Source organism: Danio rerio, chromosome 15 (assembly GCF_052040795.2).
Source record: "Danio rerio strain M-AB ecotype USA chromosome 15, GRCz13ab, whole genome shotgun sequence".
In the NCBI taxonomy this organism is placed as follows: Eukaryota; Metazoa; Chordata; class Actinopteri; order Cypriniformes; family Danionidae; genus Danio; species Danio rerio.
Genome location: NC_141035.1, coordinates 42,195,001 through 42,211,812, shown reverse-complemented (window position 1 = coordinate 42,211,812; position 16,812 = coordinate 42,195,001). Strand labels below are relative to the sequence as shown.

The 16,812-nt window shown below is 38.1% G+C and overlaps 1 protein-coding gene across 17 annotated transcripts in view; it reads left to right on the top strand.

The window, feature by feature from the left end:
* The window catches only part of robo1 (roundabout, axon guidance receptor, homolog 1 (Drosophila)), a 553,775-nt gene that overhangs the window by 445,807 nt on the left and 91,156 nt on the right, over positions 1 to 16,812 (top strand). For all 17 annotated transcript variants that reach the window (XM_087282423.1, XM_087282421.1, XM_087282414.1 and 14 more), the window contains 3 exon segments: positions 12,415 to 12,535; positions 16,220 to 16,358; positions 16,599 to 16,726. In XM_087282423.1, the coding sequence (XP_087138549.1) occupies positions 12,415 to 12,535; positions 16,220 to 16,358; positions 16,599 to 16,726 (388 nt within the window).

The following is a 16,812-nucleotide window of genomic DNA, read 5'->3' as shown; positions in this document are numbered from 1 at the left end:
CCTGGAACACCTCCCTAGGTAGGTGTCCAGGAGGCATCCGAAGCAGATGTCCGAGCCACCTCAGCTGGCTTCTCTCAATATGAAGGAGCAGCAGCTCTACTCAGCTCCTCCTGGGTGACAGAGATCCTAACCCTATCTATAAGGGTGTGCCCTGCCACTCTGTGAGGGAAACTCCTTTCAGCCTCTTTTATCCGAGATCTTATCCTTTCGGTCATGACTTAAAGCTCTTGACCATAGGTGAGAGTAGGAACGTAGATTGGTCTGAGAGCTTTGCCTTTCGGCTCTTTACTACAACGGATCAGTACATCAACCGCATTACTGCTGCCGCTGCACCAATCTGCCTGTCAATCCCACATCCTTCCCTCACAACCAAACCCAAGATACTTCAACTCCTCCAAATGGAGTAAGGACTTTCCTTCAACCTGGAGATAGCACACCACCTTTTTCTGGTGGAGCACTATGGACTCGGACTTGGAGGTGCTGATTCTCATTCCAGCCACATCACACTTGGCATTAAACACCCCCACTGCATGCTGAATGTCCACGTTCGATGAAGCCAATAGAACAACATTTTTTGTTTTTATATTTAAAAATAATAATAATATCTATTTTTTTTATTTAATTAAATTCTGTTGACATTTTTTCCGTTGAAACCCATTGGCTTTTCGTTATTCCTTTTGCCAGTCACATTTGGGGTGCCACAGGGTTCGATCCTTAGTCCCACGCAATTTTCACTCTTCCTGCTGTATGCATTCTTATTCAGTCAAAGTACCACCATATTGGCGCTAGTTTTCAATAACAAATCCTGATAGCAGGGACGTTTTAAGTTCAGACTTTCAGAACTTGTGAAACAGCAAATCTCCAACTCAAATAACACCCGTTTTTTAAGCGCTTTAATAAAAACATGAGATTCACATTTCAACCTTGTGTTTGCAAATTAAGTCGGGTCCTTGGCTAATTTTCATTTTAGCGTTGCAAACGACATCCTGCTGATTCGTTAATAAAAAGACAGGGAAAAGAAGTTCCCTTATTTAATGCGTGTGGATAACAATTGCCTCTGCTGCATTTTTCAGGCAAATGAAGGCCGATTAGGGCTTCTGCTGATGAGTGTTTAAACTGCGGCGCGGCCGAGACTCTGTCAGGGAAAATTAATGGAGCCCATTCATCTGATTGGAAGGGCATGTGGGAATGAAAGTTTGCCTTCGCCAGCGTTCACAAAACTCTCTCACACACTACTGATTTAACACAGTCTTTAAACCAAGGCCACCAATTAGGTTTTTCTAATTAAATGTGTGGGAAATTAAGTAACGGAATCAATCAGGCCTCTTTTGTCGTTAAAAGAGTGACTTTGATGTGCACACCGCCGGTCGCTTTCCATGTGGCTTATTTGTGTAGAGTGAAGCTAAAGGTGATTTGGGGGGGATGTTATTTTTAATCAAACCATAGAGGGGATTTTGAGAATGCAAATTTAGTGCTAAGTGCTGGCTAAAAAGTCAATGAAGGAATGTGTTCCGCAATCCAGAGTTTGGGCAACTTGTAACTATGACGTTTTGGGAATGCGATTGTGCAGATTAACATAAATATGAATCAAACAAGATTAAGTGTGTTGTTGTTAGTGTTGGTGTTTTGTGTGTGTAGCTTATCACTGGTCTGCAGTTTAGTCTTCTATTAGATTATAAGAATGTTAAACACACAAAGAGTCACATATTTTATTGTATTGCCTGTATTTATAAATAAAAAATAGATATACAATTTTGTATTTATCGTTTTCTGAAATATTTTGGTGTCAGTAGTGTGTGTGTGTGTGTGTGTTCATGTATATTATCCATATATATATATATATATATATATATATATATATATATATATATATATATATATATATATATTTGGGTGACATTTGTATTAAGTGACATTTAAATGCAAGTTGATGTATAAGGATGGTTTGTTCTGTAGACTATCGAAAAAAAATTATAGCTTAAAGAGGCTAATAATTTTGACCTTAAAATGATGTTTTAAAAATTAAAAACTACTTTTACTTTACCCGAAATAAAGCAAATAATACTTTCTCTAGAAGAAAAAAATACTATCAGACATACTGGGAAATTTTTCTTGCTCTGTTAAACATTATTTGGAAAATATATTGAAAAAATCAACTTCAACTGAACTGTATGTATGTATGTATCTCTCTCTCTGTGTGTGTGTGTGTGTGAGTGTGTGTGTGTATAGTCTATGTTTTTATTATTATTAATATTATTTTATTAATACAGTTTAAAAATAACATTAATGTATTTCTTTATCTATTTAATTAATTTTTTTGTTGAAATTTTATCATGAAAGTACAAAAAAAATTAGTTTCTATTATTACTTTACTAAATATTATCTATACTACACACAAGTATAGATTTTGTATGCTGGTCGTTTTGTAAAGCACTTTTGTCAACATCTGATGTTTTTAAATGTGCTCCATAAATCAAGTAAACAAACAGTGCGTTTTCTCGTTTTTATACAGCATTTGGGAAATATTTAAAAAATATTTGTCTTCAGCTATATGCACCAAAACAATTTTGTGGGTAGGCTCGTAGCCAGCCTGATGAAAGAAGTGGACCTTTTTGCAGTTATTCACCTTATTTTCTATTTAGTTCTGAAGTTTAAACACTGCATTTTAGTAACATTTTAAGCACTATTTTTAGCTGGACTAGCTTGTCAGATGATCAACATAACCACACTTTTTGATGTACCAATTACATTTGCTAAATATTTGGAATAAAAAAATAAGAAAAAATACTTTTTATATAATATAACATCATATATCATTAGAAAAAAAAACTGTTAAAGTTTTAAATAAAAACTACATAAAACTGATGCTTATTGTCATTTATTTGACAAATAACAAACTGGACAGCACATTCAACATTCCACAGTCAGAATTTGGCCATCTGAATAATAAAACAAAATAAACATGTTAATATCAATAATGTAGAGCTTCACAATTGTTCTAATCTCTTTTGTAAACAAAAAAAAATTTGAAAAGTTATGGATAACAAAAATAACCTAATTAGTATTATAATTAACTTTAATATGGGCTACTTTTGGTGCTTTAAACCTTTTTATAGTTTTTTTTTTCTTTCAAAAATGAGGTCTAAGATTCAGAATTAAAGTTAGTGAAAGATGACTTTTGGAAGCTTTGGGTTGTTTTCATAATTTATGATGGCATAGCAGTCAAACTTATTTATGGGACAAATTCTGGACATTTTATTAGTAGGGGGTGGGTCTTTCGAACCACCCAAACCTCCCCCTGACTACAGACCTGGGGGTTTTAGGGACTTATTAAATTAAAGATGATACAACAAATAACAACATGGCTAAATACATATATATTTTTTACATATTCTATTTTAAATGGACATTTTTATGGCGTTAAAACAAAAACATTTAATAATGGCCATTATGGCACTGACAATGCTGTGAGTGTTTAGTTGCAAACACAGCATTGAACTGATTTCCACTGCCACATTGTCTCGCCTTCAGCGCCGCACACAGTAATGAGCATCAACATTATTCATTTGTTTAGCGTTCTTCTGTTATCTCGAAATTAAAGCGCTCCGATTTGGCCATTAATTGCTTTTCAGCAGTAATTGCTGCAGTCTGCTCGGAAATTAACTGGAGCAGCACGACACACTGAAGCTGACGCGCCGTATTGTTGAGCGGCTTTTTTTTTTTCCGTTCAGAGTTTGTGTGTGATTATCTGGCCTGCTGAATGACTCCACACCACAGGCCTCGAGTGAACACTTCTGCCAAACCACACAAGACAAAAGAGAGTGAATAAAGCAGTCTCCCAGTGCTCATCCTCAGCAGCTCGTCTTCCTGCTGTTACCCGAGCAGGGATGCTTTACTTACTGTGAAGCAGTCCTGCAGTGATGGAACTCCAAGTATGTGTCTATTGCTGCGTTCCAATTCGCATATTTATACTACATACAGTACTAAAAGTATGTACTTTTTTGTGAAGGAACAGTATATAGCTTTGAGTGTGTAACAGAAGTGTATGCAAACTTTGGGACATACTACTTCTACATTAACAGATGGTTATGTTGCTTAGTTACGTCCCCTGTCAATCACCTCGACACATCATCCATATTTAATTTCCTACCTTATTGGAGAAGCAAAAGGTGTTTGGATAATTATGCATTCAGAATGTAATGTCAATACATATCTTTATATAAGTTCAGGTTGTTGTTGCGAATAAAATATAAGATGGAAAACTTTTTTTAAATATTTAAATATTTTACAGTTGTCTTGATATGAATTAATAGTCATTCAAATAACTTTTCCGAAGCCTCTCTTCTTGATAGGTCTCAGGGATCCACCATGTTTGTAGTTTATTTACACTTTTTACCCTTTACTACATTAGTTTGTAGTTCTAATCAAATTCACGTACAACCAGGGGCACAGATTTAGCGTGGATGGAGGGGACGCATCCCCACCAATATCCACCAAAAAATCGCGCTGTCAACATTAACCTAGACATGCAGAAAGGGTTGAATCACGTTCATCCCTCAAATCGTAAAGCCGCCAAAGGCATATGAGCATTGTGATTGGCTGTGCCTTTCCCTGCTGTCACGTGAGAGGTTGTAGCTGCATTTAGATGTGGCAGCGCTAAAACTGCGCAGGTTATAAGAATAAGGTGTGTGACACACAGGTGAGGATGGCGATGGGGATTTACCTGTTCACCCGTCAAGAGCAAATCTACGCAATATTAGTCTTGCGCAATATTAGTGGTTAGAGTATGGGGTTCTACACTTTAACTTTTACTGGAAATAGTAGACCGTCCAGCAACCTTTGGCATACTCTTTTCAACATATTATAGTTTTGAACATACATTTTTTTTTAAATGCTATTTAGGACCAATAGTATGTGAATGCACCATGTGTATGTGCATTTGAGAAGGGTCTGGCTGCAGACTGGGTGCACATGCAAGCTGCATGCAGTGTTTTTAATGTGTACACCTAACCCTGCCTCTCACAATAACGTCACTAGGTCTATTGAGTGCATACGTCTGAAATACTATTGATGCATTTGAGGCCTGAATCTGGCAGAACTGTCAAAACAATTTTCCTATATCAACTATTCGCTTCTCTTATGACAGGATCAACCTGTCAATTGCTTGAGATCCACCAATAGCAAACCACAAGCAATTAGAGATGCACTAAATCCTATCGATCAACCCAAAAATCAGAAACGTATGTTTTTGTTGTTATTGTTTTAAGTCTGTCAATCTCTGTTGTTCCAGACTTGAAATTTATTTTACAAAGTGTTGCATTGATGTAGCATTGAAGAATTATATATATATATATATATATATATATATATATATATATATATATATATATATATATATAGTTGAAACCAGAAGTTTACATACACTCTAAAAAAGGAACATAATTTTTAAAATATGTTCAATGGTAAATCATGCTTAAGGTTTACTAATTTAGTTCTGTTAGGATTACCTAAATGATTTACGTTTGCTAAATGCCAAATATTTGCTAATTGTCTTTCTTTTTTTTTTTTTTTTTTTTAATTTTTCATTTATTTCTAGACAGTCAAAAGTTTTCATACATTTCCTTGGTATTTTTGTTTTAGCTTTGCTTTTTAACTGTATAACTTTGGTCAAATGTTTTGGGTATTCTTTTACAAGCTTCTCACAATAGTTTGAAGGAATTTTGACCCATTCCTCCTGACAGAATTGGTGTAACTGAGTCAGATTTGTTGGCTGTCTTGCTCGCACAAGCTTTTTCAGCTCTGCCCACAAATTTTCTATAGGATTGAGATCAGGGCTTTGTGATGGCCACTGTAAAACATTCACTCGGTTGTCCTTAAAGCACATTTGAACTAATTTGGCAGTATGCTTAGGGTCATATTCAGTTTGGAAGGCCCATTTGTGGCCAAGTTTTAATTTTATTTTTTATTTGGCTGATGTCTTGAGATGTTGCTTCAGTATTTCTATATAATTTTCTTTCTTCATGATGCCATCTATGCTGTGAAGTGGACCAGTGCCTCCTGCAACAAAACAACCCCACAACATGATGCTGCCGCCCCCATACTTCATGGTTGGGATGGTGTTTCAAGGCTTGTAAGCTTTCCCCTTTGTCCTCCAACATAACACTGGTCATTATGACCAAACAGTTCAATCTTAGTTCCGTCAGACCACAGGACATGTCTCCAGAAATCATACATTTTTCTAGTGTAATTTTGCAAATTGTAATCTGGCTTTTTTTGTTTAATCTGGCTTGTTGATTTTCCCATGTTGTCCCACAAGCAAGCAGTGACCTCCTATTAACTCTGTCAATTAGCCAATCAGAAACTTCCAAAACCTTGACACCATCATCTGAGCTTTTTCAGAGGCCTAATAATGTATGTAAACTTGACTTTCAAGAAAAGTTATAAAAATATCTCGAAAAATCTTTCTCTCATTATTCTGCTATTAAGCACAAAAGAAACAAATGTTGTGTTCAACAGAAAACAGAAACTCAAACAGGTTTGTTACAAGTGAAAGAGAGTGTAAATGATGACAGACTTTTCAGTTTTGACTAAACTATCCCTTAAACTTAATAATTCCCCCAATACACACACACACGCACACACACTCACTCCTACATCTGACCTGACCTTGTCTGCTTTGTGAGTCTTGTGGCGTTTCAGCCGTTAAGCTCTCGCTCAAACAAACAGTAACATAATGACACTTCAAACCCTCTCCAACACCGTGGGGTGCTTAAATAAACTCACCCTCTTTCCTTCCCCTCCGACCTCTCCTTTGTTTAAAGCCTCTTTTCCACCATTAATATTTAGGAGAGGCGACAGACTCAAGAATGCTTCAGAATGTTCTCGGACGTGTCCGGTTTGGAAGACGTCCCGCGAGACGGGCTGAATGTTTCGTTTAGATGTTTGCTGTCCTTTAAGTGTAAATGACTGTAAAAACAATCAGATAAAACTCTTATTTTACACCTTGGAGAGTTTGTGAACAAACAAATGGAATATGTGCATTTTAATGTTCATCGATACTGTATTGAAGTTTAGTTTCTTTCCATCCATTCATCCATTTGTTTTTCATGTTTGAGTGTTTCAATTATCAAACTGTTCTTTCCATCCATCGGTAACTGCGTCTATCCATCCATTCATCCATTCATCAAATCATTCAATTGTACATCATAGATCTTTTTATTGTTCTGTCTATAATTCCATTTGGTCATTAGTTTGTTCCATCCATCCATCTGTCCGTCCGTCCGTCCGTTCGTCCATCCATCCATGTTTTATTCTGTTCATAGTTCTATATATCCATATTTTCATAGTTCTACCGATTCATCCATCCATATTCATATTTATCATTTTATTATCTGTCCATCCATTGATTCGTCTATCCATATATCCATCCATCCATAGTTCAATCTATTATTCTGTCTTCCCATCCATCCATCCATCCATCCAACCATTCAATCAATCATCCATCCTTTAATCTTTCATACTGTCTACCCATCTATTCATTCAACCATCCATCCACCCATCCAACCATAGTTCAGTCTATCATTCTCTCTACCCATCCAACCATCCATCCATCCATAGTTCAATCTATCATGATGTCTTCTCATCCATCTAACGATTGATCTATCCATTCATCCATCTATCCATCCATCCATCCATCCATCTATCCATCCATCCATCGTTTAATTTATCATACTGTCTACCCATCCGTCCAACCATCCACCCATCCATTCATCCATAGTTCAGTCTATCATTCTCTCTACCCATCCATCCATCCATCCATCTATCCATTTATACATTCATCCATGCATCCATCCATCCATCCATATATTCATCCTTCCATCCATCCATCCATCCATCCATCGTTTAATCTATCATGCTGTTTACTAATCCATCCAACCATCCATCCCTTCATCCATTATTCAGTCTTTCTTTCTCTCCATTCCCCCATCCGTTTGTCCATCCATCTGTCCTTCCATCCATCCATCCATCCATCCATCCATCCATCCATCCATCCATCCATCGTTTAATCTATCATGCTGTCTACCCACCCATCCATCCATCCACCCATTCATCCTTCTATCCATCTATAGTTCAGTCTATCATTCTGTCTACCCACCCATCCAACCATCTATCCGTCCGTCCATTATTCAGTCTTTCTTTCTCTCCATCCGCCCATCCGTTTGTCCATCCATCTGTTCATCCATCCATCCATCCATCCATCTGTTCATCCATCCATCCATCCATCCATCCATCCATCCATCTATAGTTCAGTCTATCATTCTGTCTACCCACCCATCCATCCATCCATCCATCCATCCATCTATAGTTCAGTCTATCATTCTGTCTACCCACCCATCCATCCATCCATCCATCCATCCATCCACCAATCCATTCATAGTTTATTCTTATCATTCTGTTTACTGATCCATCCATCAATCCATCATTCTGCTTGTCCATAAGTCCGTCCATCCATGTTTTTCTGTGTTCATTCATTAACTTGGGTTAAAAATGGGTGGAAGTTTAAGCTGAAATGTTATATTTTACAGTCCAGACCTAAAGATAATGTGTGGCATTTGCGCATATGACCTCATAAGTGTAATAGCTTTATCTAATTTGTAAATTGCGAGACATGCAGCGAGTGCCTCTGGTCTTTATCACAGACCCTGTTTACACATTCCACATGTTAAACACAGTCAGATCCAGCCGCTGGACTCAACACTGACCGCACTGAATGATAATCAATGAGACATGACACGATCTGCCATAAAGTGAACCCACATGTTGACCTGTGGAAGTGCAGGCTGGTAGGGGGCGGCAGGAGAGCTGCCACATTCGGCTCCCCCTCACTGACTCTCGCCGTGTGGTCCATTGTGTGTGTGTGTCTCTGTGTGTGTATGTATGTATGTACGTATGTGTGTGTGTGTGTGTGTGTGTGTGTGTGTGCGTGCGTGCTTGCGTGTGTCTGAGAGTGTGTGATTTTGATTCTCTCAGGTGAATGAGGACCTACAGCTGCCCTTTACAATTGCCTGAGAAGAAAAAAATGCCCCTCTGGCCTGTAATTTGATCCTTGGGAAAATACGAGCTCACCTGAATTACCACTGTGCATATTTATACTCACTGACATGCTGTTTTAATATATTTTACGATGTAATTTATTCATGTGATGGCAAAGGGGATTTAAATAACAGCAGAAGCTTCTAGAAATGCTTCTAATAAGCTGATTTGGTACTGAAGAAGCTTTTTAATTGTAAAGTTGTATGGTGTAATATTGTTGTAAAGCATGATTTATTTAGTTTCTGACTCTTTCATGAATATTTATTTAAACTTAAAGTCTGTGTGAAATATATATAAAAAAAAAAACATTATTTTTGCTACTGCACTTTGTTATTTTTTTTTCAATTAATCCGTCCAAGTTAATCATTAAATAAACTATTTATTTAGTTAGACAACTTCAGCTTTAATATTCTTAACCACGCCACTTATATGGTTAAGGCTGATTTATACTTGACATGTTTGCTTGAGTGCGTGTAGTGAATGTGATGTCATCGTGGTGTTTGCGCAACATGATTTCGGCTGGCAGAGCTCACAATTTTTTGAGATTTGAGCGAACAGTTTACGCGCAGCCACATTCGATTTGAGTTGAATATAAAACACTTTGAAGAGATTTTATCTGAAACGGGTACCTTTATGATCCGTTCAGGCCGTGGGTAATATGTTATTGATAGCCCCACACAGAGTCTATGCGCACAGAAATCCACAGATTTCCGCAGATTTTCAGCCCATCATTGAGTCTATTTATTTAGTTGTGTGTTAATGTGTGTACTTTATAGTTATTTCAGTTTTTAAATTATTTCAGTAATATTACTGACTAATATGAACATTTTCATACAATTTACTTACAACGTAGTTTGTAAAGTTATAATTTCTGTCTTTCAGTAGATATATGGAAGATATATTATATAAGAGACTTGCTTTGTTTACCAAATAAATGGATGTTTTGCATTGTAAACATTAAATAAAAGTTAAAAATGTATATTTTTTTTATTTAACATATTAAGTTTTTAGTTGCGATTCACCTAAAATCTTTCCGCATAAATCCGCATTTTTTTTTACAATATTCAGTACAGAATTAGCAAAGAATGTCCACAGATTATGTCTGGCATTAGTTATTGGCCATGTGAAAAACCTTTAGATGGTATTTACTTCATGCTACTTATTCATGGTCGAAAATCAATTTATAAACCGGCAGGTAGCTCTCTGCAACTCTCACATGGTCGCCCACTGAAGCTAAGCAGGGCTGCGCCCGGTTAGTACCCGGATGGGAGACCATATGGAAAAGCTAGATTGCTGCCGGAAGTGGTGTTAATGAGGCCAGCAGGGGGCGCCCAACCTGCGGTCTGTGTGGGTCCTAATGCCCCAGTATAGTGACGGGGACGCTATACTGCTCAGTGAGCGCCGTCTTTTGGATGAGGCTTTAAACCGAGGTCCCGACTCTCTGTGGTCGTAAAAAATCCCAGGATGTCCTTCGAAAAGAGTAGGGGTTTAACCCCGGCATCCTGGCCAAATCTTCCCACTGGCCTCTGTCCATCATGGCCTCCTAAGCTTCAATTGGCTTCATCACTGTCTCCTCTCCACCAATCAGCTGGTGTGTGGTGTGCGGTCTAGTGCAAAATGGCTGCCGTCGCGTCATCCAGGTGGATGCTGCACACTGGTGGTGGATGAGGAAATCCCCCCCCCCATTGTGTAAAGCGCTTTGAGTGCCCAGAAAAGCGCTATATAAATGTAAGGTATTATTATTATTATTATTATTATTATTATTATTATTATTATTATTATTATTAAACCGTTTCAAAATAAGCAAAAAATTATATATAACCATAAGATAATATATTGTGAATTATTTGGTACTTGTATTTTTTTTTCTTTTATTCTTGCCATAATAAAAAATATATATATTTGTAGAGGAGCCCATGTTCTGTTGTCATTTTTTAATAAACTTTATTGGTAGAACTGTCCAAGATCAGAACAAAAGCAAGTGATGCAACAAAGTTTGATTTAAAAAATCTTTATAATTATTTGATAAATATATATTATATAAATATATTATTTGATTTAAAAAATTATTATAAAAAAACGTAAAAATCTTCCAACTCTGTTTATTCGTCTGATTTTATGGTCGGTCACTTTTGCTCGCCCCCTGACGTTTAAAAGACAATTTTAACTGTGAACACATCAAGTATAAAAACCTTGTAGTTTATCCCAAATCTACCCCTTAGCCCTTCCCGTTCCCCCCACCCCTCATTTTGAGCGTTCACATGAAGAGGTAGGGATGTCCCAATTCACTTTTGCTTGAAGACGTAGGGCTGAGGGAAAGCGCTAGATAGCCCTTGAAAATGAGATTTTTCACAACCACACTCAAAACCAAGGGGTTAGAAAATTTCCCACAATACACCAGCCACAATGGCAAAATGGCTGCACAAGGAAGTAAGGAAATGCACAAATTATTATTTTTTGTCATTATTACCGTTACAAACAAGCACATGTTTTTATACATTCATAACCGCGTTCAAGTTCGTTCGTCATGCTTTTTTTAAAGATGCTAATATAAAAACCGCTAAATTTTGCTATCTATAATCCCTAATGATAACTCCTGTTTAGCAATCTCGCAACATACTTTCACATCTGACACTTGATGACACTTGAATACCCTTTTAGAAAAGTCTAGTGGCTGGGAATGTCTTTTTTACAGTGTCTGCTATAATGTTAATGTTGTTTTTGTGCGTTTACAAATGTGAATATGGCCACTGTGTAAATGCACAGTATAGTTACAATCTTATTGCCACATTATATCCTTATAATAGCATGATATTGTTGCCTTCAGTGATTTCCTAATGATAAACACCAAAAAATAACGCAACTGTAATAACTACAGCAGTCGTGATGGCATATGATAACGTGTGCAGGTGTTGAAGTTCTGTCTCATTTCTTAGGGGTAAATTTTGAAGCCCTTCCCCTTCACACTCCTTTTCAAGGGCCAAGGGGAAGGTAGGGGTACAACAATAGAATTGGGATTGAGCCTAAATCAGCTTTTAGTTTGCTATGAGTAAATGATGCACAAAAACAAAGCCCCGCCCCCTACTTAATAGTCTGTTTCAGTTAGAAGTACCTCAACATCCTGAAATAAAAGCCTTTGCAATTTCCAGTTTACACCGACTTTAAAGCATAACTCTTTAATGCGATACATATATTGATTGATTTACTTAATTGTATAGTTTGAAGAAATCTTTACAGTTTAGAAGTATTTCCGAGTCCAAAGATGAAGGTTTTGACCTTTAACTCTCACATTTACGACTTCTCATGTTTTGTTTCCGACAGATACGAGGAGGAAAGCTCATGATCACCAACACCAGAAAAACGGACGCGGGGAAGTACGTGTGCGTGGGAACCAACATGATGGGGGAACGAGAGAGCGAGATCGCGGAGTTGACTGTTCTCGGTAGGTTTTCAGTGCATTTCTGTTTTCATTTATGCGTTCCAGTGCATCCGACAACAAGACTCTCATATGCTCCACCACATGATCAGCCTTCTTCAAGACCCACATGTGTAAATGTAATCAGGTTCCCACACAAACCCCTGGTGCATTCAGTTGTGGAAATGCATGCAGATGGATTCACTTAAAACACACTCACACATACACGTCGCATGAAGTGTTTGTTTATGGGCAGAGCAGGAGAGAGTCCAGATGTTTAGAGTTTGTGTGCTTAGCTGTAGGAAGACTCCAGCATGTCATTGACCCTGTTTAGCTGACACGGACCCATAAACCTTATCCTCAGTTTGCCATGAAACAAATACCAGCTTGCGCTTCACACACTCATTCGTTCGCACATGCAAACCAAAAATATACACTGATCTGTCATCCAACACCTTAACATATCGGTTTACACTACCCAACATCAGAGCTGGCACCTTTGACCTTCCCTTCGTAATCCCTGCAGTGCAGCCATTCTTATCACCATCATTATTCAGTGTCCTCTTGCATGTTTACATGTTAAAGCGAGAAAGATGCAAGATATTTTAAATCAAGTCTTTCTAAGTTTAGATCAAGTATAGGAAATGGAAAGATTTTACAGTGTAGATTGTGTCAAAGCAGCTTAACATAGAAGTTATAGTAAATTGAAAACTGTCAGTTCAGTTTTCTGAGTTGAAGTTCAGTTCAGTGTGGTTTAATTTTCACTGCTGAAAGTCCAAACACTGAAGAGCAAATCCATCAATGCGCAGCTCCGCAAGACCCAAACCAAGCAAGCCAGTGGTGACAGCGGCGAGGAACAAAACTTCACCAATTGACAAAAGTGAATGAAAAAAAAACCTTGAGAGAGACCAGGTTCAGTTGAGAAGGACCATTGCTTCATGTGCAGAGCTGCAGTCTAGGTGCCAGGGGATGGAGAACGCTGGACGTCCGTTGTGGAGAACTGCAGGTGTGAGTAGGTCACCGGCTGGTGTACAAGCTGGCCCACAGGATCATTGTGGAGACTTGTCTGTCACTGGGTCTTTCAGAAATTTGTCTCATGCTCTTCATCCCTCCATGACCATCACAGCATCAGCTCAATATACAGCTTGGTCCAGGGTTATAGAGACCTCTAGAAGTCCTCTATGGTTGGCACCATCTCTTCACAGGACTTGGATGACATCAGTGGTGCTGCACAATCTCTAGAGGCCTCAGGATGAGTATCCCAAGGTGGAAATAGAGAACAAAGAAAATAATTAGGACTGCCAGAACTACCAGAGTTCATCAAGATTCTTTGGATTCATTTTCAATGCCTGCTCCTTCATCTTACCCCAGACATGCTCAATAATGTTCATGTCTGGTGACTGGGCTGCCCAATCCTGGAGCACCTTGATCTTCTTTGCTTTTGGGAACTTTGATGTGGAGGCTGAAGTATGAGAAGGAGTGCTATCCTGCTGAAGAATTTGCCCTCTCCTTTGGTTTGTAATGTAATGGGCAGCAGAAATGTTCTTATACCTCAGGCTGTTGATGTTGCCATCCACTCTGCAGGTCTCTCGCACTCCCCCATACTGAATGTAACCCCAAACCATGATTTTTCCTTCACCAAACTTGACTGATTTCTATGAGAATATTGGGTCTATACGGGTTCCAGTAGGCCTACTGCAGTATTTGTGATGATTGGGATGCAGTTCAGACGATTCATCTGAGAAATCTACCTTCTGCCACTTTTCCAAGTAATGAACTAGAAGTCAAGTTATTATTTGTTGCTCCTACAACTGGGATCGACGACAAGACTTTTGACTGGTAGTGTGGGCTGAGGTGCCTTGTGCAATCCATGTTAGCTATTATGCTTTCTCCAATAGTGAGTACAACAGATTTCCTCCTCCATATAGTAAGAAAAACTCAATCAACTCCCTGTGCAAAGAGTCATGGGGGCCTGAAGTGTCCATCAGTTGGCCACTTTAACCACTTAAACTCTGCTGCTATTTGGGGATTTCTGCCTGGATTTTGCCTACCCAAATTAAAAAGCTTCCCAAATCCACATGCAGAGGTGTAAATGCAAAAATTTGGTATCATTTTAAAGAAAACCCTTTGAATTTTCATAAAACACTATTGAAAGTGTTTAAAATAACTGTATATGTTGTCTGTGTTATAATAAACAGTTTTGTATTTTTTTTTTTATAAACTCAAATTTGAAAGTGTACCTTTTAGGTTCTGTGTGGTCTAGGTTGCTGTAATTAATTTTGGTGGTTCCTGCACATGTCTGTAATCATAGGAAAAAAGAAAAAGGTCTCTACCATAATCTATGCAAAAGTTATTGCATTCCAGCTGATGAGAGGTGCTGTACAAGCCACAGAGACCGATCCTTGTTTACATATTTCACTATTCTTTTGTTTGATCAAACATAATTCACTGTGTTTGGACCACATCAGACATATAAAAGGATTACTTATGCACATCACCTCAAAAACAGAGGAGAATGGCCCTGAAGGGCAAAGCATAAGGTAAGAGATGACAGCTGTCTGTGCTATCTGGGGCTGCTTATTGATCATAAATGTATTGTTTACATTTCTGCGCCATGGAAACACCACAATTCATTCAACAACTGTTTGGCATATGAATATAATTCAGTAAAAAGAATGCTAGAACTGTATGAGCACCGGCAAGAGCTTTCATTTGAGCTCTAACTTGTGTCATATGAAAAATATGAAAATGAACCAATGTAAAATACCTAGCTCGGGTCTCCAAAATACTGTGTATTTAAGTGTAAATAACATTTATACAGTAGAATAAAAACCAAAGTGGTGCATATGTGCATAAAATATAGATTCTACACTTGCAAACGACACCACTTACGGCGGTCTGGTGCAACGCTAGCCCTTTAAATCTGAGAGCGAAAGTCGATGATGTTACGGACCCGGTACCGGGTCAGCAGAGTTTGAGTGGTTAAATAACTTTTTATGCTAGTTTTAAGCAATTCGGTTTGAAATGACATGCTAATAATTGTAAATTGTCAGTACTCATTTATTCTGCGATTTGTTGTTCAAACACATAGCCTCACTTCTAAATCACACAACTTTAAATACTCTTTTTTCTGCTATTGGTTATTAAATCAGCCCGACCTTCAATTGCTATTAATGGTTAACACTATTATTTATATGCTTCCTAAACAAAAACAGCATTGATTAAGTTGACAAGCCCATGTTATGTGCAAAGTGATAAAAATCCAAAATGTAATAAACACTAACTGAAAATCAATAGTGACATTTTAAACAGTCAATACTCATGACAATGTGCCTGTAAATGGCCCGCAGTGCTGTTTTCTCATATCATCAGGTTCATGTAGTCTTAATATTCACAGATTAGCCATATCCTAACATCAACGTTACATAATCTTAATAAATAAATCAAAGAGGAAGCTTGCTTTAGCGTTAGCTGCATTAGCGGTTAGGCTAAAACAACAAGTCAGAGAGTTCAAGCTAAAGCTAAAACAAAAGGCGAAATGTTTGATAGAGGAAATCCACTTCTGTAGCTGTTATGAAGAAAGACGAGAGTCAGTAAAAATAGATGGACGCGTGTAGTTCACGGTAAGTTCATCAGCAGCCAGTCAGATTAGAGAAGGGGAGATTCACTGGAAAGATTGTTTTACATAATAAAGTGTGTGTTTGTGTGCAGAGAGGCCCAGTTTCTTGCGAAAGCCGAGCAGCCAGTCCGTCCTTGTGGATCAGAGCGTTGAGTTCAGATGTGAAGCTCAAGGAGACCCCGTGCCCACCATCCGATGGAGGAAAGAGGACGGAGAACTGCCCAAGGGAAGGTAAGACGATCAGGAAAATGTCAATCAAAGTGTTTCTGCAGGCTTTTATCAAGTGTGATTATACAAAATAAAGTGAATAAATTATAACTCTTAGTAGCTAGTTATATTCACACACTGTTTAATCACCTTACAAAAGTGATTTTTGCATAATAGGTGCCCTTTAATACAAATGAGAAGCACCCAAAGATAAATGAAGATCCTCCTGATAAGTCTTTAATTGCGTGTGTTTGTTTGTGTCAGGTATGAGATCTGGGAGGACCACACTCTCAAACTGAAGAGGCTGACTTCAGGAGACGCCGGTACTTACACCTGTCAGGCGGAGAACATGATGGGCAAGACGGAGGCCAGCGCCACCCTCACCGTCCACGGTAAACACACACACCTTCACTTGTCTCACACTGTTTGACAAACTGCTCTGATCCTGCCAGCACTTATCTATAATTTGCGGTAAAGA